This window comes from Callionymus lyra, chromosome 4, assembly GCF_982586985.1.
Source record: "Callionymus lyra chromosome 4, fCalLyr1.hap1.1, whole genome shotgun sequence".
NCBI lineage: Eukaryota > Metazoa > Chordata > Actinopteri > Syngnathiformes > Callionymidae > Callionymus > Callionymus lyra.
In genome coordinates, this window is record NC_141821.1 from 28401863 (window position 1) to 28424609 (window position 22747).

Sequence of the window (22747 nt, forward strand, 5' to 3'; positions counted from 1 at the left end):
CTCCGATCTGTCTCCCCATTTGCGCATGCGTGACCAACCATACTTCCGGTGTGCGCTGCTCTGCTGTAGGGACACACGTGTTGTGGAACAATAATCTGTTTTTCGTCTAAAACGACAACCGGTTTCCCGATACCGAATATCAGACCTTTTAACGATGTTTCTTCAATACTACTTGAACGAGGCCGGGGTCCGCGTCTACACGCTAAAGGTAACCTTTTAAATGCTAAAGTCGCCTTAAAGTGTAGCATGTTCTTCATGCAGCCGAATAGAATCGAAAAAGAAACGCCGATTTGTTATAAACTTGCTTTAACGTCGATTGGTTCGACTCTTTAACCGTAAAGGTAATCTGTAAACACTTTCCATCATTAAAGAATACTCGTGTACTCGTCGTCTTAACATGAACATGTTTTTCTTTGCACGACTTTTTAGATAATACAAATAAATAATCACTACACGGTACATGTATTCTACAATATTCGTTAACATTGCCTTGACTTTGTCGGTCCATTTTGTCACCATTTGAGTTGTGTTGTTTCATTGACGTTTTTGTGAATGACTAATAACTACTATTTTACCATCAACAGAAGCTGGGTCCTGATGGGACACCGACCAGCTCTGCTCATCCAGCTCGCTTCTCCCCAGATGACAAGTTCTCGCGTCACAGGGTGACTTTGAAGAAAAGATTCGGAATCCTGCTCACTCAACAAGCCAGGCCTGTTCTGTAGGGATGGATGAGTGTATGGATGACACCTGGAGATGGCTTCAAGTAACGCACACCATCCTAGAGCTGAAGAAACATCGGAATGATACATTTGTTTTGTTGGATCAGAAATCCAAACTGATCGGGGACATTTGCTTGTCTGGGATATCTTCAGAATGTCAACCAGGAATACAAATGGTTAAACCAAACTTTTGTTTTTAAAGATAAATGAACCGGTCATTCATTCTTTGTAGTACTTCCTGTTTTTTAGTTGTCATTATGCTGTGTGCTGGAGTGTATAAAGTCCAACAAAATGTCATTTAATTTTTACATTTTGACAGTAAATTGTTTTTGAACATTTACAAAAAAAAATCAAGTTTGACTTATTCTTGTTTCCTCTTGCCCAATGGAACTCAAACATCCAAAATTGCACTAGTCACTTAAATCTTTGCTTTTTTCTATTTTCAAAATCCAACCAGTCGGTATACCTTGTTAAGAACTGCTGTCTCATAATATACCTTCTAGTGAAGTATACTTTGCAGTAAATGGTTTTACTGGAAATAAGGAAAGGTAAAACTTTATTGATCCCTCAGGAGGTCTCCTTTGGGAAATTGTTTTTTTTCCAATAGCCAATAAATACAGCAATTTTTTATAGAAAATAAATCAAAATAAGAACAAGAACATAAAGAGAGAATGCTCTAGCTGGGTTTAGAATTATTTTTAATCTAAGATCATGGTCCTAATTCCGAAAGATTTGTATGTCCTGGTGGAGTTTAATCCTTGGGTCTTGTTCACAAGTTAAGTAATGTGTAAAGTGCCTTTCTCAAACCAGGGTCACAAGGCGTTTAAACAAGACACAGTTAAAATACATGCTTTAAAAGGTCAAGACGACAACAGTGACAAACATGGCAGCCACAAGAAAATTAAGAAAAAGACTGCACAAATAAAAATGTCTTAAGATGCTCCTTGAAGGAGCTGGACTCCATCCAATGCAGAGGGTTAGGAGCAACTGCCTGAAAGGATTTCTCTCCTCTGGTCCTGAACCGTGTGATGGAACCATCAGCAGATTCTGATCCACAGACCTCAGAGCCTGAGCTGAGGTGTAAGTCTGGATTAGATCTCTGATGTAAGGAGGAGACTGACCATGAATAGCTCTGAAAGTAAGAATAATTGATCCTGAAAGAAACCAACAGTCAATGCAGAGTTTTAAAGATCTGGGAAATGAGAATTCTACTGGAGCATTAAGATGTTGGTCCGTTGTATTTAACCAAAAAGAAAATAGGTAGAACTTTGTTGATCCCTCAGGAGGTCTCCTTTGGGAAATTGTTTTTTCCCCCAATCAGACACAAACAGCAATTATTCATAAAATAACCAGAACAAAGAAATAAGAGAACAAGATGATATAATCCAAGTCTAAAGATAAACAGATCAAAGACAACGATACAAAGATTAACAGAATAATGTCAAAAGCACACAATTAACCAATCTGTTCCTCTTGCACACACTAACTTCGGGTAGTGACAAAGAGATTAAAGTTAAAAGCTGCCAAAATTAATTTTACTCCAAGTGGTCTAGAGTCTCACTTGGCAGTAAAGTAAAGCGATCGGTAACCCAGGAGAGACTTGAAAGCTCTACCGTTGCTCAACCACATCAAGCCAGCTGAGGTGGCTTGAGCAGTTTTTAAAGATGTGTCCAACAAATGTGAAGACATTGGTCCAGAACCAATTGGGCCTGAAAGTGCATCAGTATACTCCCTAAAGGTTCCTGGAGGCAGTAAGTCCTTCAGCTTCTGCACCAAATCGCAGATAAGCAGTGGAAAATGAATGGTCGAGAACTAAATTGTTTGCTAATGTGTACAAGTAGTCAACCTTTTTCAGCCCACTCATTTCTTACACCGCTACTTTACCTTGCAAGTAATTTTTATTTGAATAGCGCTTTTCTAGACCAAGTTCACAAAGCGCTTAAACAGTCAAAACAATATTGTTTTGAAACCAACAAAGCAGGCACTAGTCTAGTAAACCACCTTGGTGAGGGCAGGAGAAAACAGACAAAAGGTGCATTGAAATTCTTATATTTAAGAATTCAAAGTTTAATGACTTTTCAAATATATTAAAAAAGTACAAAACAAATCATAAAATAAAATTTACATCATTGTACAAACTTTACATTAAAAATACAGAGGATTGGATATAAATACAAATGTTTTACACAACCTGAGAGTGACATGTTCCTAAAAATACACATTTAATTACAATCAATACAGTAAATTCTCATCCAAAGTCAAGTTTGTTTTTTTAGGCACACACCTTGCAGGCACTAGAAAAGTGAGTCATTCAATAAAATTCTTATTCTAGCTTGTGATGGACAGTTTTGTTGTGGCACAGGTTCCCATTGTTGTTGACGGTTGTCATGTCTGCCAGTGTGTTAAAGGGCAGACGGCGACGCTCTTCTGGCTGCAGGTGCTCGTTCACAACCCTCTGGTAGGTCGGGTGAGTGGTGAGGACTTGATGCAGGCGCTCTGTTGAAACACGTCACAAGTCAATAATACTCATGTTTCTGAATGGAACAGTCAACACACACATCTTAAATGTTCTGCCAACAGCTGAAGCTCACTCTTTTTAACATGGTCAGTAAAGGACATCATGAGTGGATCTTCTAGCCAATTGAAATGCACCTAAATCGACTCAGAGTCTGGGTTGTGGCGGATGCTAGAGGGTCAGCTGAGCCACTTTAACTTCCCAGTGCTAAAGCTCTTCGTCTGCGGTGATATTGAAACACGCTCACCTTCAGTCAGTGCCCCAGCTCTGCAAGTCTCAGCGTAAAGTTCGTCAGTGTTATGCTGTGGGACACCGAGTAGCGCCCCCATGAAGACAGGTAATTCACTTTTACCAAGTGTGCCTCTGCCTTCCCTGTCAAAAAACTAACAACCACAAGTGTTAAACCATTTTCATGCTTGAAAACATTTTGTATGCATCTTGGAGGACTCACGGTGAAGGCAGTGTGAAGGAGAGTCTTGAAGCCAACGTATCCAGAAATGGTAGCTACACTCAAGTAGATCTGTCGGAGGTCGACCACTTCATCCTGGACGGGTTAAAAAAAAAAAAGTGTTAATTTAGGGGATCTTAAAAGATAAAAATAAGCACATTGACGAGCTTACCTTCGAATAGAGGCCACGGATGGTGACGGCTGCTTTCTGATCACTGAGTCCAAGAAGAGAAGACAGCTTCTCCACGTCAGCTTTCGACTCCTCAGCCCCCATCAGACATGTTTCCATCATTCTGTCTAAAGCGCTTTCCACCTCTGCTGCTCTCAGACTGACATAAGAGTTGAATATGATGATGCAGTCAAGCTTCACAAACAGTGTAGGCAGAAGTTTCGTACCCATTTCTTTGCAACACCGAAAGAGTTTCCCGGGCAGGAGACTCGAGTGGAAGCGAAAGACCTCCGAGTTTCCTGACGGGCATCCCGCCCTCCATTACATAGTCAGTTGCTGGAATACCCAGGGCCCTGGAGCGTAACAGACACACGACTTAACAACAGATTATTTAATGGATAATGTACAGGTGATGGTTTAAAGACAGTTCCTTTGCCTGGACTACAATAGAGATGGATTACTCACTTGGCCATAATCTTCTGCACATTATCAGCATACAAGTTTGGGTCTCTCTTTTCTTCCTCCGATGGGTTGTAAACTGGTAGAAACTAAAACAAAAGAAGTTGAAAACTCTAATTTCAGCTACAGTAGATATTATTGGTCCGTTAAAAAAATAAAATAAAAATCCTGAAAATGAATGTCTTAATAACAGAAATAAATTAACATTTTAACACAGAGGGAAATTGGTCAATGCATTTGTACCTCAACAGTAATTCTAGTGTAGAGTTGCGATGTTGTGTGCCAAAGTGCATCCAGCCTGAGAAGAGGATCATAAATGTCAGCATCTTGTTCCTCAAATTAAGTTCAACGTGGTTTCAAAAGTCATACCAGGTGGTTCCTTTGTATGTCCAGCGAACAGTATCCTGTAAAAAAAAAAAGAAAAAAAACGAAAGATAAAGACATCTGTTAAATGTGGGTGAGGTTTTACTGCACAAGTTATTCAGGAACCATTTCTCTTCTACACACCCTGATAAAAAAAAAAAACAGTGAGCAAACACTGACAAAGACCTGCAGTGTTTGTTCAGTAAAATACAAGCTTATCGGACAGAAGAAAAAGGATAAAAACAAGATATGGGATTATAAAGTCACATTATTCATACTGCTCGAGGATCAACTGCCACAGATTCTCCATTAGTTTAAGGAATTAATCCGTTAATCTTTAAACAAAAATTCTGGTCAAACGATCGGAATTAAACTTTTGAAAATACTTTCATGACTCATGCTTAAGAGTTCACAGGTAAGTAAGAATAGTCTTTACAGCCTGAGACAGCTTAAGAAGCATTTTTGTGTCAAACTGACCAACAATATTAATGTGAACATCTGTCACCCATGCAGAGCAGTTACTCAATGAGAGGCTTTTATTGTCAGGGTTACACTGAGAGTTCAGCATCACTGTCAACTTCACTCACCAGCTTGTTGGGGTAATGCAACAGAACTGGCTGGACGGGGACTCCAGTGAGGAAGGCACCTGAGGAAGGGAACAACACGTCAGATGACTGTAATGAACAAGCTGCAGTCGTACAAACAATCAGCTGCTGCACCCATTTCCTTCATGCCATTCATTCCTCAGTGATGATTAAGAAAACTCGCTGGAGGAACTTTGGAAAGCAGGAAGATAATCATTTCTCAAAACTGACGTTTGCACCAAACAAAAGTGTGTCGACCCGACTATACTTTGCTTAAGTGAATATTTATCAGTGTACGAACAGCAGATAAATGAATGGACCTCTGTACTATTGCTCATATTAACAAGAGGAACTATTCTGGTTGGATCATTGCGTCGTTCGTAAACAACTCTGTTGAGATCCGTGGCAGTTTGACTCACCGGGTTTGAACTTGATAAGAGCGCGGCCATTAGTTGTGGTTCCTTCAGGAAACATCAGCATCTAAAAATATAATTGGGATTCGCATAAGCAGTTGAAATGGTCGTTCTGAAGAGTTAAGAGGAGTCAGAGCCATAAGTGAACTCATCATCATCATCATCATCATCATCATCTAGTCACTCCTATGTGGACAGTGATAGATGGATGACCTGTCCAGACTGAACGTCTGTTTTTAGCAAGATGGCCCCATATCCTCACGGACTGGATTGTGGAATACCTCACCAACCGTCCACAGTTCGTGAGGACCCGGGATGGTGTTTCGAAGACTGTACTGTGCAGTGTAGGGGGTCCCCCAGGGAACAGTGTTGGCACCGTTCCTCTTTTCACTGTACACTGCAGAGTTCCAACACCTGTCTCCCACCAGTCACCTGCAAAAGTTCTCGGACGACTCCGCCATCGTCGGCCTCATTAAGGACGGGGATGATGGGCTGTACCGGGGACTTGTCCAGGACTTTGCTGACTGGTGCCTGGAAAACCACCTCCAGATAAACTCCAACAAAACTAAGGAGTTGATTGTGGATTTCCGGCGGTGTCCCTCCATCTCCCCCTCACCACTGAACATCCGGGGACAGGACATTGAGATTGTCACGTCTTACAAGTTCCTGGGTGTTCACCTCAACAACCGCCTGGACTGGGTGGATTACACTGCTGCTCTTTATAAAAAAGGGCGGAGTAGACTCTACCTGCTCCAGAGGTTGAGGTCGTTTGGTGTCCGGGGACCACTCCTGAAGTCATTCTATGACTCAGTGGTGGCCTCTGCCATCTTCAACGGTGTGGTATGCTGGGGGAGCAGCATAACAGCAAAGGATAGGGCTAAACTGGACAGCCTTATTAAGAAGGCCGGTTACGTCCTAGGGCGCCCCCTGGATCCTGTGGAGGAAGTGACTGGGAGGAGGATACGGAGCAAGCTGGGCTCCATGAGGAGGAACTTGTCTCACCCTCTCCAGCACACACTGAGGGCATTGAGGAGCTCCATCAGTGATAGGATGCTCCATCCCCGGTGTGTGAGGGAGAGGTACCGCAGGTCCTTCCTCCCTACTGCCATCAGACTCCACAATAACAACACAGCCAGATAATTATCTAACTGCACCTTTCTTGCTATTTTTGTAAATATGTGTATATAATATAGTGCAGATTTATTTTCTATTCTATTTAGATTCTTTCTTTTCTTTTTAATATTTTATTTCTGGGTGTTTTTATTTTTCTTCTGGTATATTGCTCTTGCTGTTTGTTAAAAAGAATTTCCCCTCGCGGGATAATAAAGGGATTCTGATTCTGATTAGTGAAAGCTAGAAATGTGTAGCGTCAACTTGTAGTGCAAACACAAATGATGGGGAATATGTTAAAATTATCAAAAAGCATGCGAGAGCCAGTACATATCTAGATATCTAGTCGATTTAAAACTCACCTGAGGCCAGTAGCCATTTGAAGTCAACCTTTCTGAGAGCTGGGCGACTGCCATCTTTCTAGACTCTGGGTCTTTCCTGCTGACCAGCACCGACTGGTTAAACTCCAGCAGAGCTGAAACAAGAAACATGAACAGGTCAGATCAAGTATTGAAAATGATCTTATTCAAAACAACACAATAGTTTGCTTTGCCAACCACCAACAAACACATTGTTGGAACAGTCTGACAACAACATGGCCATCAAGATGACCTCCTCACCTCCGATGACCGGCAGACTGCAGTTCTCTGACCGGGACACCACCGTGGCCAACTGGGTCGGAAAGAGAACGATCATGTCCAGGAAACCGCTATGAGGCGCCACCACCAGCACCGGGGCCTCCTTGAGGTCGGCACGTTGACCCTTGACCTTCACCCACAAAAATCCCAGCGTGGCGAAGACGGCCCTGCTGAGGAGCCAGATAATCGGGTGGAAGGCCCACTTCCTCCACCCCGTGACGGGTCGCAGGCGGTCTTCTTCGGAGACGCCTGCGAATCGTAGCCGGGAGATGGGCCATGCCAGCAGGAACAGAACAGCGCCGATGATCATTCGCAGGGGGAAGAGGACGCTGCCCAGGAGGACGCCCTGGTGAGGATCACAAATGTGAAACTCAAAACTAGAGTCCTCAGAACAACTCTTATTTTCTTTCTTTTTTGGAAACGCATTAGTGAAGGTACAATGAAATGTTGTCAAATTAAGGAGCAAGAAAACCTCCATGCCAAGCAGTCATTTTGGCCGATTAAGTTGGTAAACGTGAACAAAACCAGTAAACTGACAATGTGAAAACATATAGAAAATAAGACACTTAAGTTACTTAATTGGTTCAGGAAACGTGTGTATTTGACCGTACATGAGTGTAAATTATATTGTTTGGAGAATAAGGGCGTTTAATAAGAAGTTGGATACCAAAGCTAACGCCCATGAAATTATTTAAGTAATTCAATTTAAGTATTCAATCTGTTACGATGTGTTTAAGCAAATCCAGAGAAAGCACACAGTCAGTGAACAAACAGGAGTTCCATTGAAAAACAAACATGAGCAGACCCGTAACTTCTCAGCCTCAGCTTGATGAGTTTCAGGTGGCAGGTCACAAATGTTTGTTGAAACAAAATAAAATAAAGAGGTTTATATAAACATGTACCCTGATTTTCTCCGCCTTGGTCAGCTTGACATGGTGGACAAACGGATGTGGATACTCAGGTGTCTCCTGCTGACCGTAGTGTCGCTCCATGATGACAGAAAAAGATTAAATATGTCGATTATCTCCTCACGACTTTAAAAAAGGGGGCACAAAAAAAGGCCAGTTTTTTGGACATCCGCACTTGGAATAAATAAATAAATAAATAAATAAATAAAAAAGGTTTAATGAGCCCAAAACAAAACTCCTAAAAACACTCACAGTGCGTCAGTGGTCCACATGGTTAAACACGCTCCGCAGTGAAACTCCCACTTCTTGTAGCCTCGATCGACGCACGCCCCTCCCGCCCGCGCCCCGTCAGCCGAGCGCCTCTCTCTCGGGGGCGGGTGCAGCCTGTCGGACCGGTCCTCGAGTCATCCGCATATGTGCTGTGTCACCGCTCGGTAAAGTCAGTGGGAAACCCGGGATCGCGCTGCTAAAAAGGTCCATATCAAAGACGGACGAGTTGCCTTTGTGTCGAGGCGCTCAGAGTTTCGACTTTGAGTCATCTTTGCAGGGAAATGACGTGACTAAAAATACCCCCCCCCCCACCTCCAGATACTAGTTTCAAACCACGAAACTAAGAGTAAAGTAAAAACATTTAAGTCTCCTCGAGCTTTGATACCCTTTTTAAGTTTCCACTATTACCTATTCGTCATATTTATTGCTTTGATGAAGCAACTCTTCTCTACTGACAATAGAGATATGTATCTTATAAGTTAAGGTAAGGTAAGGTAAGGTAAAACTTTATTGACTAAATTGTTTTTTTCCAATAGCCACAGAAAATCCAGCAATTTTTCATAAAAAATAAAAAATAAATCAAAATAAAATAAGAACAAGAACATAAAGAGAAAGAACAAGATGACACACTCTAAGTCTAAAGATAAAGAACATAGATCAAAGAAAAACAACAAAGTATACAAAGACTAACGTAGAACAGAACGTCCAGATACTTTTACTCCACTCCTGCCCCCGAACTCAGAATTGTACAATTTAATAGCCCGAGGAATGAATGAGTCCCTGAGTCTATTTGTTTTGCACCTGGGAAGGAGCATTCGTGCACTCATTCTGCTTCTCTGCTCACCGATGACAGAGGATGACTGTCATCATCCATGATGGACAGTAGTTTGTTCAATGATCTCCTCTCAGCAACTGTCACCAGTGAGTCCAGCTTCATTCCAACCACAGAGCCAGCCCTCCTGATCAACCTGTCCAACCTGTTGACACTCCTCTTGGACACATTTCCACCCCAACACACCACAGCATAGAACATCCATTAGTCATCCATTTGATTCAGCCTTCTATATTGAAAAAAAGAGGTAATCCTATTAAAGAGAATTGTTGAATGTATACATAGGCTTTTTTGGGGACATTCCACACTTGAATTGCTGCTTCTTAAATATTTGAATAAACAGACCAACAAAAATATATAAAGTATTTATACACATACTTATTTTAGGAATGTGGGACACCATATGACTTAGAACAAGTAAGTAAGTAAGTAAGTAATTTTTATTTATATAGCGCTTTTCCAGACCAGGGTCACAAAGCGCTTAAACAATCAAAACAAAGTTCAATAAAGTATATACTTTAAAGATAAAGATAAAACAGATAACACAACAGGAGTTCCGGAAAATCAAGGAAAAGCCTGAACAAATAAAAACGTCTCAAGATGTTTCTTAAAGGAGTCAGTAGATCCATCAAGCGCAAAGATAGAACTTTATTGATCCCCCGGGAGGTCTAAGCAGGCTTTCTAGGAAGCCAATGTGTCATCCACAAACGTCTTGAATGGAGCAGTTGTGTCTCTGACCGAACCATTTTCAGCCCCTTTCGGAAAGAATGTTACCTGGTTAGATTCCTTGTTGGCATCACCGTATGGAAACTGGGTGAAAGTGGAATCTGTGAAACTACAAGTTGTCTTCAAAATGTATCAATAAAGTTTATCTATCTTTACAAAAATTGCCTTTCAATATTTGGTTTACACATGTTCATCACAGTGGGGAATTTGTGGCATAAATAAATTGGATTTGGAGTTTGGACCCTTGTATCGATCGAGCGAGACAAGCATGTAATTGCTAATGGCTCAGGTCTGCTCAGAGTCCTGCCTGCTTTTGTTCTCCGAGGGTGTAGCTACTGATACCAGCACAGCAAAGTGGAACCATCAACACTGGAATGTTACATTGCATCATACACAATTGTATCTCTATAAATAATTAGTAAAGAAAAACAACCAGTCACTCTTATAAAACAATTTTGTTTTAGAGATAATAACTGACATTCTCTATTCTGAACTTCTATCCATTGTTTTCAGATGCTCCCTATTAGAGCAGCTGCGACACTTAATGTAAGTAAGTCATTTTTATTTATATAGCGCTTTTCGAGACCAGGGTCACAAAGCGCTTAAACAATCAAAACAATATTCAATAAAGTATATACTTTAAAGATCAAGATAAAACTGATAACACAACAGGAGTTCAAGAAAATCAAGGAAAAGCCTGAACAAATAAAAACAAATAAAAATGTGCCGAAATCTCATAAAAAACAGACGTTAACAGCAAGACATTAAATTCCTATGGTTACCAGGCTCTATTGAGTCAAAACTTTCTTATTTCTCTGATCGAAAGGATCCCGAGACAAATAGAACATCCTTAAGTATCATCAAAACAGATTCTCAAACCAGTCAAATGTTGCAAAGCTACTATCCATGAGTCCCACTGTAGTGTGTTCCAGTGTAAAACAGATGCAAAAGTATTGTACAGGCAAATGAAGGAGGATGATCAGCTTTTATTGAAAAGAAAAAAAACACAAAAGAGATGTAAGTAAAAGGGTCAGTCAGTAGGAAATACACATTTTGTCAAGGCAGCTCTGAGAAGAAAAAATATCTTTACATCCGAATACAAATCTTCCATTGCCAAAATAGTTAAAGATGAGTTTCTAAGGAGATACGTTTATTTTCTTTGTGGTGGTTTTGAAACAAAGAAGATGAAATTAATAAATATCTGTCTCCTGATGTGTGAGCGGTCACAGGATAATCCCACCGCCCATGATCTCCATCCTCTGTGAAGAGAAGATAGATTATTAGACCAAATCAAAAACTCTTTTTACTCAAAGATTAAAAAGTTAAAAAAAAGTTTGATTATTTAGCAGCATCGAGGTGTAACATTTGAAATATGACACCATTAACAATGGTGTTCTTTACCTGTGGAGGGTCTATGAAGGCCAGCCAATCAGATGAGTGTGTCGGTAACAACCCCATTGATTGACACTTATAAATGGCTAATGCTGAGCCCAGAAGGTTTCCCACCAGGTAGACCAACCCTTGGAGCCACTGCTGACTGGAACTCTCCAGGAGCTTGAATGCTGAAGAGCAACAAGAGACAGTCAGTATGGTCACATGTTTAACCTCTGCTGGGGTCAAGAGTCTGTACTCACTGGCAGACATCGACATGAGGGCTTGTATGGGTCTCCAGGCCATCATGCAGACCATCATGATGGGGAAGATGGAGATGGTGTTTCCTGACATGTACATGATGAACAAGTTCATTGGGATCTGCTTCAAGGGTCCCAGAGCCACGTCCCAGCAGCGCTACAAGGAAAGAGAAACTGCTTTAGGCAAAACTAACGTTTTATGAACGTCATAAAGCAAGTTCTTTACACACTTCGCAAATTCTTTGGTTTATCTTGAAACATATACATTTTAGTTTTACTCTAACATTCCTAACTTGCATTTTCCACCCAACAAACTGGTCTATAAGCTCTTATGAACAAGTTTTGTTCCCACCTGTCCGAACCAGTTTCCGCTCCTTTTATTTTGTTTATTATTGATTATTGATTACCGACTAACCTTCTCCACAAGGTTCTTGTCCGTCTCCTGGATGCTTGTGTCAGGAACGGGTTTCTCAGAATAACCGATGGGGTAGACAACATCTCCTTGACCACCTTGCCTGTCCGAACGACTCCTGTAGGACAAGAACAAGGATTAAGGACAGTCAGCAATGATTTATAAATGGAGGGTTTCAAGAGCTTTATCCCTAATCCATTTAATGTATCAGTGATACATGGAGATATATACAGTAAAGGCAAAAAGTTTGGACACACCTAAAGGGCTCATTAAAAGTGTTAAAAGTGCAATTTTCAAGTGAAGGTTTCTCTTCATTTAGACGATTGGTTTTTGTCCTAATATGAATTCTAACAGGTGTTCAATAAGGCCGTCGGCTGTGTTTGAACCGGACTTCTGCATAACACAACTGATGGCCTCAACTCCATTAAAAAGACGAGAAATTCCACAAAGTAACCCAGACAAGAGACTCCTGTAAAGTGAAAACCACGTCAGGTGAAAACCTCTTTGGATTCCATCAAGAAAAAGCTAAAACTATCAAAGCACTAATTAGAAAAAAACAGAGTTATTTCAGTTATTTGTAATTTGTCTACACATGATTCAACATGTATTCATTCATAGTTGTGATGCCTTCATTAACAATATTAAGATTCAGGAAAATAAAGAAAACACATTACATCACTGAGCTGATCCAGCCTTACACCCCAGCTCGGGCTCTGAGGTCTGTGGATCAGAATCTACTTATGGTTCCACGCACACGGCTCAGGACCAGAGGAGAGAAATCTTTTCAGGCTGTTGCTCCTAAGCTTTGGAACGATCTTCCTCTCTCTTTGCGCTTGATGGAGTCTACTGACTCCTTTAAGAAACATCTTAAGACGTTTCTATTTGTTCAGGCTTTTCCTTGAATTTCTCAAACTCCTGTGTTGTTCTCAGTATTATCTTGATCTTTAAAGTATGTACTTTTTTGAGTATTGTTTTGATTGTTTAAGCGCTTTGTGACCCTGGTCTCGAAAAGCGCTATATAAATAAATATTACTTACTTACTTACATTGAATGAAACGATATGTCCAAACCTTTGGCCTGTTCTCTATGTGTGTGTGAATATATTAGGGCTGAACGATTTTAAAAATATATATATAATTGCGATTATTTTCCTCAATATTGCGATTGTGAGTAAATATGCGATTATTTTTCAATTTCCTCTTTTTTATTTTTATCTCTAATACAATAAATCATTCACTGCACAGTAAAATGCATTTCTTTGTGATTGTTAAGATAAGTTTATTAAGGCATTTTTAAGATTAAAGCAAATTAAGCATACATTTACATAATATATTCACTGCAAATACTTAAAAAAAGAAAAGTGCTAAAAGTGTAAATGTAAACATTTATATCTATAAGTCACAATAATAAAAAACACAAACTTCAGTGCAGAGTAAAGAAAAGAGAAAACACTGGTCAATCATTCTGATATTTCTTACGGCAAATTTCTGCACAGTTTCTCTTGTTTTTAAATTAAATTCAATTCAATTCAATTTTATTTAAAGTGTCTTATCATAACAAAGTTATCTCAAGACACTATACAGTTGAAATAAGACTACAGTTGATTAAGGAAAAATAGATCCCAGCAATTTAAGTGCATCTCCTGTGATACACATACACAAATGCGATTAATCCTTCAGCCCTAGTATATATATATTATATATATATAGTTAAAATTCTCAAGAAAAGGTGAACAGCTTAGGCCACAACCACATAGACACGTTAATGTCTGTGTTAGTAGGAAGTGATGTTATCATGTTCACCTGGTACCACCCAAACTCAGCTCCAATGCCCATTTCATCCTTCTTGAACCACCTCCACCTCTGGTCGACAGAGCTCCACCTTGTCCACCAGGAGACGCCATGTCTGCACAGCTCAGCGACAGCAGGAATCTATCATAAAAAAAAGACACACTCACGTTGGGAAAACCATTGTGGAAAAACGAATATATGCCAAAAACCAATGCACTATATATAGTAAATACAATGATTGTATTCACTTACGAATTATATACCATGAATTGAAAAGTAAAGTCAACATAAAGCAATTAATACAATGAGAAGGGTGAATAATTACGAGCAGATATAAAATATAAAACGAGTTTATTGGCTTATGTATTGGGTCATGTCAGGCACACGTTCACAAATACATGGTAATAAATGGCAAACGTTAGCCGCGGCTAACAAATTAGCCACCGCGGTTCCCAACTGCTAATAGTGGCAGATGGTTATTGAGGTGGAAGTCTGGACATCCTTTCATGTAAATACATTGTTCAGCTTCTATCTAATGGTTCACCTACCTTAGAGAAACATTCAAAATTACACCGAACAAATCCCCTGTTCGATGACACTGGTGAGGAATTGCTGGACTGTTTCCGGTGATGACAGTCGATGAGGAAGGAGCTTCGTGAGGGAGCTGTCGCCCCCTGATGGTCCGCCGTGGAACTTCATTAGTAGAGGCATGTGTTATTCAAGATTTAAGTTTCGACAACTTCATTCAAGACAATTGCTTATGATTCAAAAACAAAGACAAAATAAATGACAGTGAATGAAAACACAAACAAAAAAGTACTAAAACCGTTTATTAGTAAGGGCACTCTCTCATTATTTAAAAAAAACAAATGTAAGGCTTTTCAGTAGCTTTTGACATTTCTAGTGTACAAAGACGGCAAAATGGAGTAGCAGCAAGACATGTATGTAAATAAAACATAGATGTTAAAAGTATTTACACATTAAACATATCTTTAATAAAAAAATTTGAAGGCATTCTGCAAACACGGTCTCATCAACATCCGTTAAATGTTACACATTTGCAAACGTCAATTGATGATGGTTTTCCGATGGTCAAGTCTCACTTGTAGAGACTGAGCTCAGGACTGTGGTAGAAACACATGTAAGAGTCGCAGAGCAGCCGTCGGGTTGATTCCTTTAAGGAGGCCGGGTTTATCCTGCCCAGATCAGCCTCTGACAGACTGAGGTAGCGTCCCACCTCAGGACAAGGCCTCACCTGAGGAATGTTGAATCCATTCTCACCTCCTGCAAGGTATTAGAAACATGTTACTTTATTATTATTATTTTGAATATAAAACTCACCTTCCCGATCTGCCATACTGTCAAAAAACAGCCAATCGTTGGAGAGGGGTCCATGCTTGACAAAGCTCACATAGTGACTGGTCTCAATGCACGTCACAGCGAAGAGAGACATTTGCTGGCGAGCACAGGACAGAGATCCGGACCACTGCCTATCGGGAACAGCAATCCCCACTGGGGAGTGGGAGTTTCTCTTCTTGTGACTGTGGACCTGAGAGAAAACAGAATCATAAACTTGTATTGTTTAAACAACTAATACATTTGAGTGGTGACGTAACAGAATAAAAGAATGAGTAAAGTCAAGTAAAATAAGAGACATTACAATAAAGCGGCATATTCATAGTTAATTAATCAAAATAAAATAATATTTATGATTCAGACAGCAGACGTGTAAAAAAGAGTTCTTAAACTGTGACGTTCTGGTCCAGAGCATACCGAAAATAACTCAAATTTACTTGGTAAAAAATAAAAATGCTTTTTCTATGCTACCACTCCACCCTGCTGGCACATAACCCAGCGTCATTCTTTCATTTTCTATGCCGAACAATTCCTTTAAGGGGGGAGCAGGGGGGCTAGAGCCTTTCCCTGTTTAATCAGTTGAGGGGGTGGGAGTCACCCATGACAGGATGTCAGTCTGTCACAAGGCACACAATCAAGTTCCCAATCAACCTCTGTATGTTTTTGGACTTTGGGAGTGCCCGGAGTAAACCCTCGCAACACGGGGAGAACATACAAACGGCACACAGAAAGGTCAAAAGATGTTTTTCCTCAACCCAGCTTCACTCAAGTCTAAATATCTTGGTTATTCACATCCCAAATGGTAAGATTACTAGATGATCAAGTTGATATTCAATTAGATAGACAAGCATGTGTGACCACAGTTTATCAGTCTTAAATCGTGAACCATAACTCTCCCACTCTGGCGCCTTCAATAATGTGATCTGGATTTCCTACCTGCGTGTTGCACGTCTTGCAGTACTGTTTGAGTTGACCAGGAGTGATGTCCAGGTCCTCATAACACTGGAAACATTCCCATTCAGCCACTGCCTGACAGATGCTGCATTGTCTCAGAGCTAAATTAAAACAAAAGACACAGATATAAAAGAAATACAAACACTGTAAAATAAGATTAATTATAAAGCCTTTGTACAGTCATCAAGCAGGTCTGTGATGTCCAAGGTAAGCGATGGCAAGATGGCATCAAACATTTTAAAGTCTTTTCCAAATCTGGGCATCAGCAGTAGCAGGCACGATGGAGCCTATGTGAAGATGAAAATAAGACTTTAGGTCATTTTTAAGGTTTAAACATGTTGAATATTTTGTGCAGTAGTTTTTTTTAAACCTCCACAAACTTGAGCCCGGCGTGAAGGAAGGAGGACTCCAACAGAGTCTGAACACTGGCAACACGCATCAGTTTGGAGGATGTTGAGTGTAATGGAAGGGGTGAGTTTTCAGGCGAGGTCGGCGACATGGATGAGGGCGAGGACGGTAGAGACGGTGGGAACAGCTGGTAGAGGTGACACTGTTGAGGGTCTCGCGTCATTGATCTGGAAAAAAGGAACTCACTCGTCAGGACAAGCTGCCGGAAAAGTAATGATTTTTGATCAGTTGTGTCATTAAATACGAACACACGGGTCTATTTATTAGTTTACAGGGATACAGACATTTATTAATAAATAATAAAGCCCTGAATCTGAAGTCGGGTGTTGCATGATTATGGAAAAAAATGTTACAGGGGTTGATAAAGATTTGTGTCTTCCCCAATTGAAATGATTATATTTTAATTACTTTGCATTTAGCTCTGAATGCTTATCCGTCTTTATGCTTGGAAATAATATAATAAAAAATATAAATACATTTGAATATACTTTTACATATATACGTCTATGGTTGGAGGGTAAAGTGTGACAATGGCGAGTACTGAGAGTCTATTATCAGTGAAAGTACCTTATCTTAAGGAGTGGCTCGACTCTCAGCAGCTGGAAAAGCTTGTTAATGAACTCCTCTGGATCTTGAAACACAAGTGACAGACAGTTGTTGGACAACATTCCTTGACAGCACCTGACCTTCTGCTGGTTAACTTGCAAAGAAGAGGATGCGTTTACGCACCTTTCTCCTGATTGGTGAAGCCCATGTCAATGTTTGCAGCCTCCAGAAGTCGCCGCAGAGCCATGGTCTTACTGGCACACACATAGCCAGACCTGGAGGACCAGCGCACATGTTTCAGCATAAACTAGCACAAGTTGAATTATTATGTTTAACACACACGTGCGCAGGGGGTTGACTATCTCACAGCGCAGCAGGTCCTGTGACTGGCTGGAACTTGGGTCAGTCTCGGGGTCAGTGGGCCAGAACAAGAGCCAGTCTGCAGAACTGCAGCAGGAAAACAGGCTGTCGGCAAGAAGCAGAGATGTTTAGTTTTTATTCTTTATATCTTTGATAAACTGATAAATTGGACATTTAGTCAAAGCTTTTTACAGAAAAACTATGTAAAAACAATTAAAAAAACATGTTGTACATTGGTTTGATTCAGAGAAAGATTATAAAAATGTAAGATTATCTTTTTAACTGGGATTATAAAAATGACTTAACAACCTGAAGAGTGTGGCGTCCAGGTAGCAGGAGTTGAGGTGACCCTGAATGCCTTTCTTCCAGCCCTCATAGAGTTCTCTGGCCTCATCGCTATCCAAGGGGGGCGTGTCATCCTCCACTCGCTCACTGCCCCACTCGGCAAACGCTACAAGACAAACCATGGACGAACAGAGGGCGAGAAATGATCACATATATTCAATGACTAAACACATCAAGTGTCCAATATCAAAGGCAAATATTTGATTTGCTGAAAACAAATGACCACAGCCAGTTATGGAGGACAATCCACAGTCTAAACCTCACCTACGGAGTTGCATCGTTCCACTTGATTGACGGGTGCCTCCGGGGCAGGGAACCTAGAATCTCTCCTGCAGGTCCTGAGTTTGACAAACAATGCCTTGTTGGGAGGGCATCGGAAATGACGTTCCCCGAGGTAACTCCCGTCTGTTCCTGTGCTCAGCTCCTGGTCCTGCCACATTCAAACAGACACGACACTTGATCAAGTTAAACTGGCAAAGTTATATATGAAACAATGAAGTAAAGGTAAAGAAATGAATAAATGTTTCAAACCAAAAAAACGTTTTTCTTTTAAACATTTCAGTCATGTGACATGTTTAAGTTCTGATTCATCAAAATCAAGATACGGTAACTAAATTCCTTCAATGTATGAAAATCAGTATTTAAAAAAAAAAAAAAGCCTGTTAAGCTTTATTACACTTTAATAACAGACTCGTGGTGACACAGTGCTGTGCTAGAAGTTTGAATCTTCTCAATTCTGAGTCACAAAAGGATGGTATTTAGGTCATTAAAACCTGAAACCAGTTGTTTGTGTTGCATACAGTAATGCAGTAGTTCGAGCTGTCAATCAGATAAGTTAAATTGATAAAAGGTAAAGATCTGCTGGTTCCTTTACCAGTTCTATGCCAGCCACTGGTTCCGATATTCCATTGATCTGCCCGATCCATCGAATGACTCCAAACCGAGGGGGGTCATTTACTTCAACCATGGACCCGACCTCAAACGTCTCCTCAAGGAAGACCTCACCCTCCTCTTCAGGGGTATCATAATGTTCTGGCGACCAAAGCGGGGAGGGAAGGTCATGCGTTCCGTTGGAGTGCTGCAACGGTTCTTCCTGGGCCAAAGACTTGACGACGTGAGGTTTAGGAGGCGGCAGAGGAGGAGGTTGGAGGGTCGGTTTCGGGGGCACCAGAGGAGGCTTCACTGCTGGTTTGGTTGGGGGCATCAGGGCGATCTTCGGGGCGGACACAGTTGGGGACACTGGCCCTGATTGGACAGGAAGCTGTGAGGGTTTCAAGATGGACTTAGGAATCTGGGCCGCACCGCTCTGACGGTGGGATTTGATCTCTGGACAAAGATGAATCAAGCATTCATTTGTGTGGCGGGACATGTATGACCACATTCTTCATGCAAGTGTGTTGCTCACCAGGAGAGACTTTACTGACAGGGAGCAGCAGTCCATAGATGGGGGATGGAACGTGGCAGAGCTTTTCTTCCTTGAAGTAGCCGTCCCAGCAACCCACAGGAGTGTCCTGAAATCAGAAACAAAATATCCCGTGAAGGGACAAGCTCTTTTAGCTTCAGGAAAGAATGAAATGCAACAATAGCTACACAGAGGTGACACCCCACCCTGAAAGGAAGAGCAACACTCTGTAGGAGTGAAACAATTGAAAGGAAAGGTGGAAGTCCCTAAAAGTAAAAGCAACAACAAAGTTCACAAAAAAGAGCAAATAAGAAGTCAAGTGTGGATTGAATGTTATACTGATCCGTTTATCAATTAAAGATGCTGATTTCACAGATTCTTTATATTATAAACCAATGACATTTCTACACCTTTCATGCGACTAATATCCAGAAAGGCACTAAGACAATGCATGCCACTGCCAAGAAGCACATTTCCCCTGACTGAACACAGCATACAACCAGATCAAAATAAAAAACGATACATTTCTATTGCATGAAGGACTGTGTTGGTTCAAGGCGAAAACTACATTCCTGACTGGTAATCAAACTTTCATAGCATAAGAGAGAGACAGATATTTCCACAGTTTTACTCTCAGTTCATGTTCAGAAAGGCATTAAGATACTGTAACGTAGCCTCATGAAAGATCATGGAACCTTTAATAAATCCAAATGAAACTTAAAACCCAATTGTCAAGTAATATTTGAAAATAGGCCACATGAGATCAATGAGGTGATAAAATCAATGAAGTATTTAAGACATAAATATACATTAATTACACATACAGAATGCAAACCAAGCCAGATAGAACCTTAAATAGCTCCGCGCTGATCTGAAATGGCAATTTATAACCGTCCATTTCTCATGAAAACAGCCAGTTAACACACCAAACAACTAAACATGCCTCAAAGCTGCATCAAAATACACAGCACGCACCTCTGTGATTAAAACCGCGAGCCTCACATGCAAACATCTGCCACTCACCTAGGAGCCAAAAAGGTGCAAATAACAGGGTGTAAGACAATTTGTTTCTTGCTGTTTCTTCTAAGTCCAGACAAAAGAGTTAAAGTCAAAAGGTCACATAGAAAAAGGAAAAAGTCAATTTTGATAAAGAACTTTTGTAACACTGACCAGCAGAATTCCAACGTAAATACCGGAAGATGAGCGACCCGGCAGGAGACCGCAGAAGTGCACTTCCCCCCGGCACACAGTGTCGTCGTGCTGGCAGCTGACCCTCTGGCCTATTTGGAATGGTTGAGTTGCTGGAGAACTTCTGGGAGGATTTGGAGCCATGTTCACTGGAGGTTCTGTAGTTCTGGTGATGAATTGTGGTTGAGATGAACTGGGCTGATGGTGGAGAAAACTGATGTGGCGACTGCGCTGCTGATGACCAGATTGTTCAACGTGTTGATCGTTGCTGGGCTGATGGTTGCTGTGACCGTTGCCGGACGGGTTATTGCTTCGATGGTTGTAGTTCTTCTCTCTGTTTCGCTCCTGTGGATCCGACCCATTGCTACGAGACCAGTGTCGGACTCTGATCTGATTCACAGTAAGGAAGGCAGCAGAAAATTCGGGGCAGTTGAAGAACCTCTGACCTTTGTAGGAACCGTTGCTTGATCCCTTCCCTGCTGCTGAGCCCTGCAGGAAAGAGGAGTTAGAACCACATGAATTCAAACTTCCTTCGTTTAACCATTATGGTGAGCAAAATCTGATTAAAATGTTTAGCAATTTTTTTTTAAAGATAACATGTTGTTGAGATGCTCAGCATCACACAATTAACTGTACAAAAGTAGCCTGTTCAGCAGAACTAAATAGGTCAGATCAGTTCATGTCTTAACCAGAAATAGGTTATATACCTTCAACGAACCTTACCTTCAGTTGTACTCCAAAATAGACAGCGCTTCCTCTGGCCAATGGTCCGATGTATTTCAGTTCCGCCTCCGCCAAGTCCTCCGAGTGGCCAATACGAACCCACAAAGGAGTGCCGAGTTGCAAAGAGACCAACTGCTGCATCTTCCCTGGATTATCTGTAAAAAAAAAATATATATATATATATATATCTTTAATGATCTGCGAATAGAAATTCAATGTCCAGCTTTTATTCATGCGTCTAGTGCCATCAAGATGATATTCCTATACTTGGTTTCATGAATTATATTTGATTAGCTCACATGGAAATAGTTGAGGCAAATATAGTTAATTGAAGCATACCTTGTTGATCTTTGAACAAAAAGCAAATACTATATAAAACAACAACAACAGAATTAACATCCTCACTAATGATACATAAGGATTTGTAGTGTGTCTGAAAATGCAACACATCGCTATTTTGGATATAATCCTTTTAATTCACAATAATATTTTATAAAAGTGGATGAAAGCTTCTTGCACTAAAACACCTTACTGTGTAGGAAGAAATCAACAAGATTATTTGTTATTTATTTAATATGAGAATGTTATGTTTCATTACTTTAACCTTCAATGGGAAGAAATGTATTTCCTGCAAACTGCTAGATAACATTTATATTCTTAGAATCTTTTGCCAAAAGTGAATATGGACGTGTAAATGTTATGATGTCATTACTTAGTAGCTTTAGACGAGCATCGGGATCTGAGACCGGCTCCAAGAGACCCACAAACTCAGCTGGAACTTCGATCAGCAGCCTCTTCTCAAGTCTGACCATGATGCCATTGTCCAGGACCTGTGTCAAAGACGACAAACATCACAGTTGTGTTACTACACCTGGTGGTAGACGTAACTGGAGCTGTAAATAAAATATACTTTCAGACACTGGTGACGAACGGATTATGTTCAATTTATACTGATACTTTATATATTAATACCCACGAGGTTTAATACAACATTTACCCTAACATGAACAGTCTCACTCCTGCTCTTGCCAGACTCTTGCTCCTGGCACATGCTCCCCCGCTGCAGCACAGTGGTTCGCTCCACCTGGTCCTGGACCACCGAATCGGTCGAGATCAAAAACATTTTGAGGGGGCGACGTTTCCGGTGTACGTCATGAGCTCCAGACATGTCACAGGTGTTTAAAAAAAAAACACAAAAAGAAAAGTCACTGTAAAAATTCTTGCTAAGTCAAAACCAAAAACGGAGCTTTGGGCGTTCAGGTTAGGTCCGTATACAAATACACTCCTTTCATATTTAAGCGCTGAATATGAAGTTTTATCAGTCCGCGTCTCCTGTAGGTCGAAACTAACGAAGCGTTTGTAGCTCTGGTTAGGATTAAAGTCGTTTAAAGTCGTTTACTAAAAGCTCACGAACTTCCCCTTCAACTTTACTCTCATGAATAAAGGAGCTGCGCTTCAATAACAACCTGAATGGA

At 40.7% G+C, this 22747-nt stretch overlaps 4 protein-coding genes across 5 annotated transcripts; 1 reads left to right on the plus strand and 3 right to left on the minus strand.

The window, feature by feature from the left end:
- Positions 1 to 43: 43 nt before the first annotated feature.
- Positions 44 to 1072, plus strand: nop10 (NOP10 ribonucleoprotein homolog (yeast)). The gene is made up of 2 exons (XM_087789536.1): positions 44 to 208; positions 585 to 1072. Exons 1-2 carry the CDS (start codon positions 155 to 157, stop codon positions 723 to 725), a joined length of 195 nt encoding a protein of 64 aa, XP_087645662.1. The 5' UTR covers positions 44 to 154; the 3' UTR covers positions 726 to 1072.
- A 1682-nt stretch (positions 1073 to 2754) lies between these two features.
- Positions 2755 to 8802, minus strand: lpcat4 (lysophosphatidylcholine acyltransferase 4). Of its 2 annotated transcripts, XM_087789534.1 has the most exons (14): positions 8582 to 8802; positions 8324 to 8455; positions 7404 to 7767; positions 7146 to 7258; positions 5680 to 5740; positions 5264 to 5322; positions 4683 to 4717; positions 4557 to 4611; positions 4320 to 4402; positions 4082 to 4207; positions 3858 to 4014; positions 3689 to 3781; positions 3485 to 3620; positions 2755 to 3218 (listed from the first exon to the last, which is right to left on the minus strand). In XM_087789534.1, exons 2-14 carry the CDS (start codon positions 8411 to 8413, stop codon positions 3046 to 3048), a joined length of 1545 nt encoding a protein of 514 aa, XP_087645660.1. In that variant the 5' UTR covers positions 8414 to 8455; positions 8582 to 8802; the 3' UTR covers positions 2755 to 3045. The 2 variants fall into 2 exon arrangements, with proteins under 2 accessions (XP_087645660.1, XP_087645659.1); XM_087789533.1 differs by having other exon boundaries at positions 8324 to 8802.
- A 2321-nt stretch (positions 8803 to 11123) lies between these two features.
- On the minus strand, positions 11124 to 14625 carry emc4 (ER membrane protein complex subunit 4). Its single transcript, XM_087788178.1, has 6 exons — positions 14539 to 14625; positions 14003 to 14131; positions 12204 to 12318; positions 11792 to 11945; positions 11559 to 11719; positions 11124 to 11416 (listed from the first exon to the last, which is right to left on the minus strand). Exons 2-6 carry the CDS (start codon positions 14101 to 14103, stop codon positions 11381 to 11383), a joined length of 567 nt encoding a protein of 188 aa, XP_087644304.1. The 5' UTR covers positions 14104 to 14131; positions 14539 to 14625; the 3' UTR covers positions 11124 to 11380.
- A 181-nt stretch (positions 14626 to 14806) lies between these two features.
- On the minus strand, positions 14807 to 22727 carry cyld3 (cylindromatosis (turban tumor syndrome) 3). Its single transcript, XM_087789537.1, has 16 exons — positions 22270 to 22727; positions 21985 to 22102; positions 21273 to 21427; positions 20532 to 21038; positions 19365 to 19470; positions 18834 to 19285; positions 18224 to 18389; positions 17924 to 18065; positions 17597 to 17719; positions 17438 to 17529; positions 17276 to 17339; positions 16671 to 16875; positions 16479 to 16587; positions 16283 to 16401; positions 15332 to 15539; positions 14807 to 15274 (listed from the first exon to the last, which is right to left on the minus strand). The coding sequence occupies exons 1-16, from the start codon at positions 22438 to 22440 to the stop codon at positions 15090 to 15092; spliced, it is 2922 nt and encodes a 973-aa protein (XP_087645663.1). The 5' UTR covers positions 22441 to 22727; the 3' UTR covers positions 14807 to 15089.
- Positions 22728 to 22747: the final 20 nt, after the last annotated feature.

Excerpts from the sequence above, each read along its gene's own strand:
- emc4 (XM_087788178.1), bottom strand. The coding sequence starts at position 14,103 with ATGGCGTCTCCTGGTGGACAAGGTGGAGCTCTGTCGACCAGAGGTGGA. Across the intron at positions 11,946-12,203 it reads ACAAGAACCTTGTGGAGAAG|CGCTGCTGGGACGTGGCTCT; the intron begins GTTAGTCGGTAA and ends CTTTCCTTGTAG. Across the intron at positions 11,417-11,558 it reads CCTTCATAGACCCTCCACAG|AGGATGGAGATCATGGGCGG; the intron begins GTAAAGAACACC and ends TTCTCTTCACAG.
- lpcat4 (XM_087789534.1), bottom strand. The coding sequence starts at position 8,413 with ATGGAGCGACACTACGGTCAGCAGGAGACACCTGAGTATCCACATCCG. Across the intron at positions 5,323-5,679 it reads TCTTATCAAGTTCAAACCCG|GTGCCTTCCTCACTGGAGTC; the intron begins GTGAGTCAAACT and ends TCCCTTCCTCAG. Across the intron at positions 3,621-3,688 it reads TCCTTCACACTGCCTTCACC|TTTTTTGACAGGGAAGGCAG; the intron begins GTGAGTCCTCCA and ends TGTGGTTGTTAG.
- nop10 (XM_087789536.1), top strand. The coding sequence starts at position 155 with ATGTTTCTTCAATACTACTTGAACGAGGCCGGGGTCCGCGTCTACACG. Across the intron at positions 209-584 it reads TCCGCGTCTACACGCTAAAG|AAGCTGGGTCCTGATGGGAC; the intron begins GTAACCTTTTAA and ends TACCATCAACAG.
- cyld3 (XM_087789537.1), bottom strand. The coding sequence starts at position 22,440 with ATGTCTGGAGCTCATGACGTACACCGGAAACGTCGCCCCCTCAAAATG. Across the intron at positions 21,039-21,272 it reads ATTTTGGAGTACAACTGAAG|GGCTCAGCAGCAGGGAAGGG; the intron begins GTAAGGTTCGTT and ends TCTTTCCTGCAG. Across the intron at positions 17,530-17,596 it reads ATAGTCAACCCCCTGCGCAC|GTCTGGCTATGTGTGTGCCA; the intron begins GTGTGTGTTAAA and ends CTGGTCCTCCAG.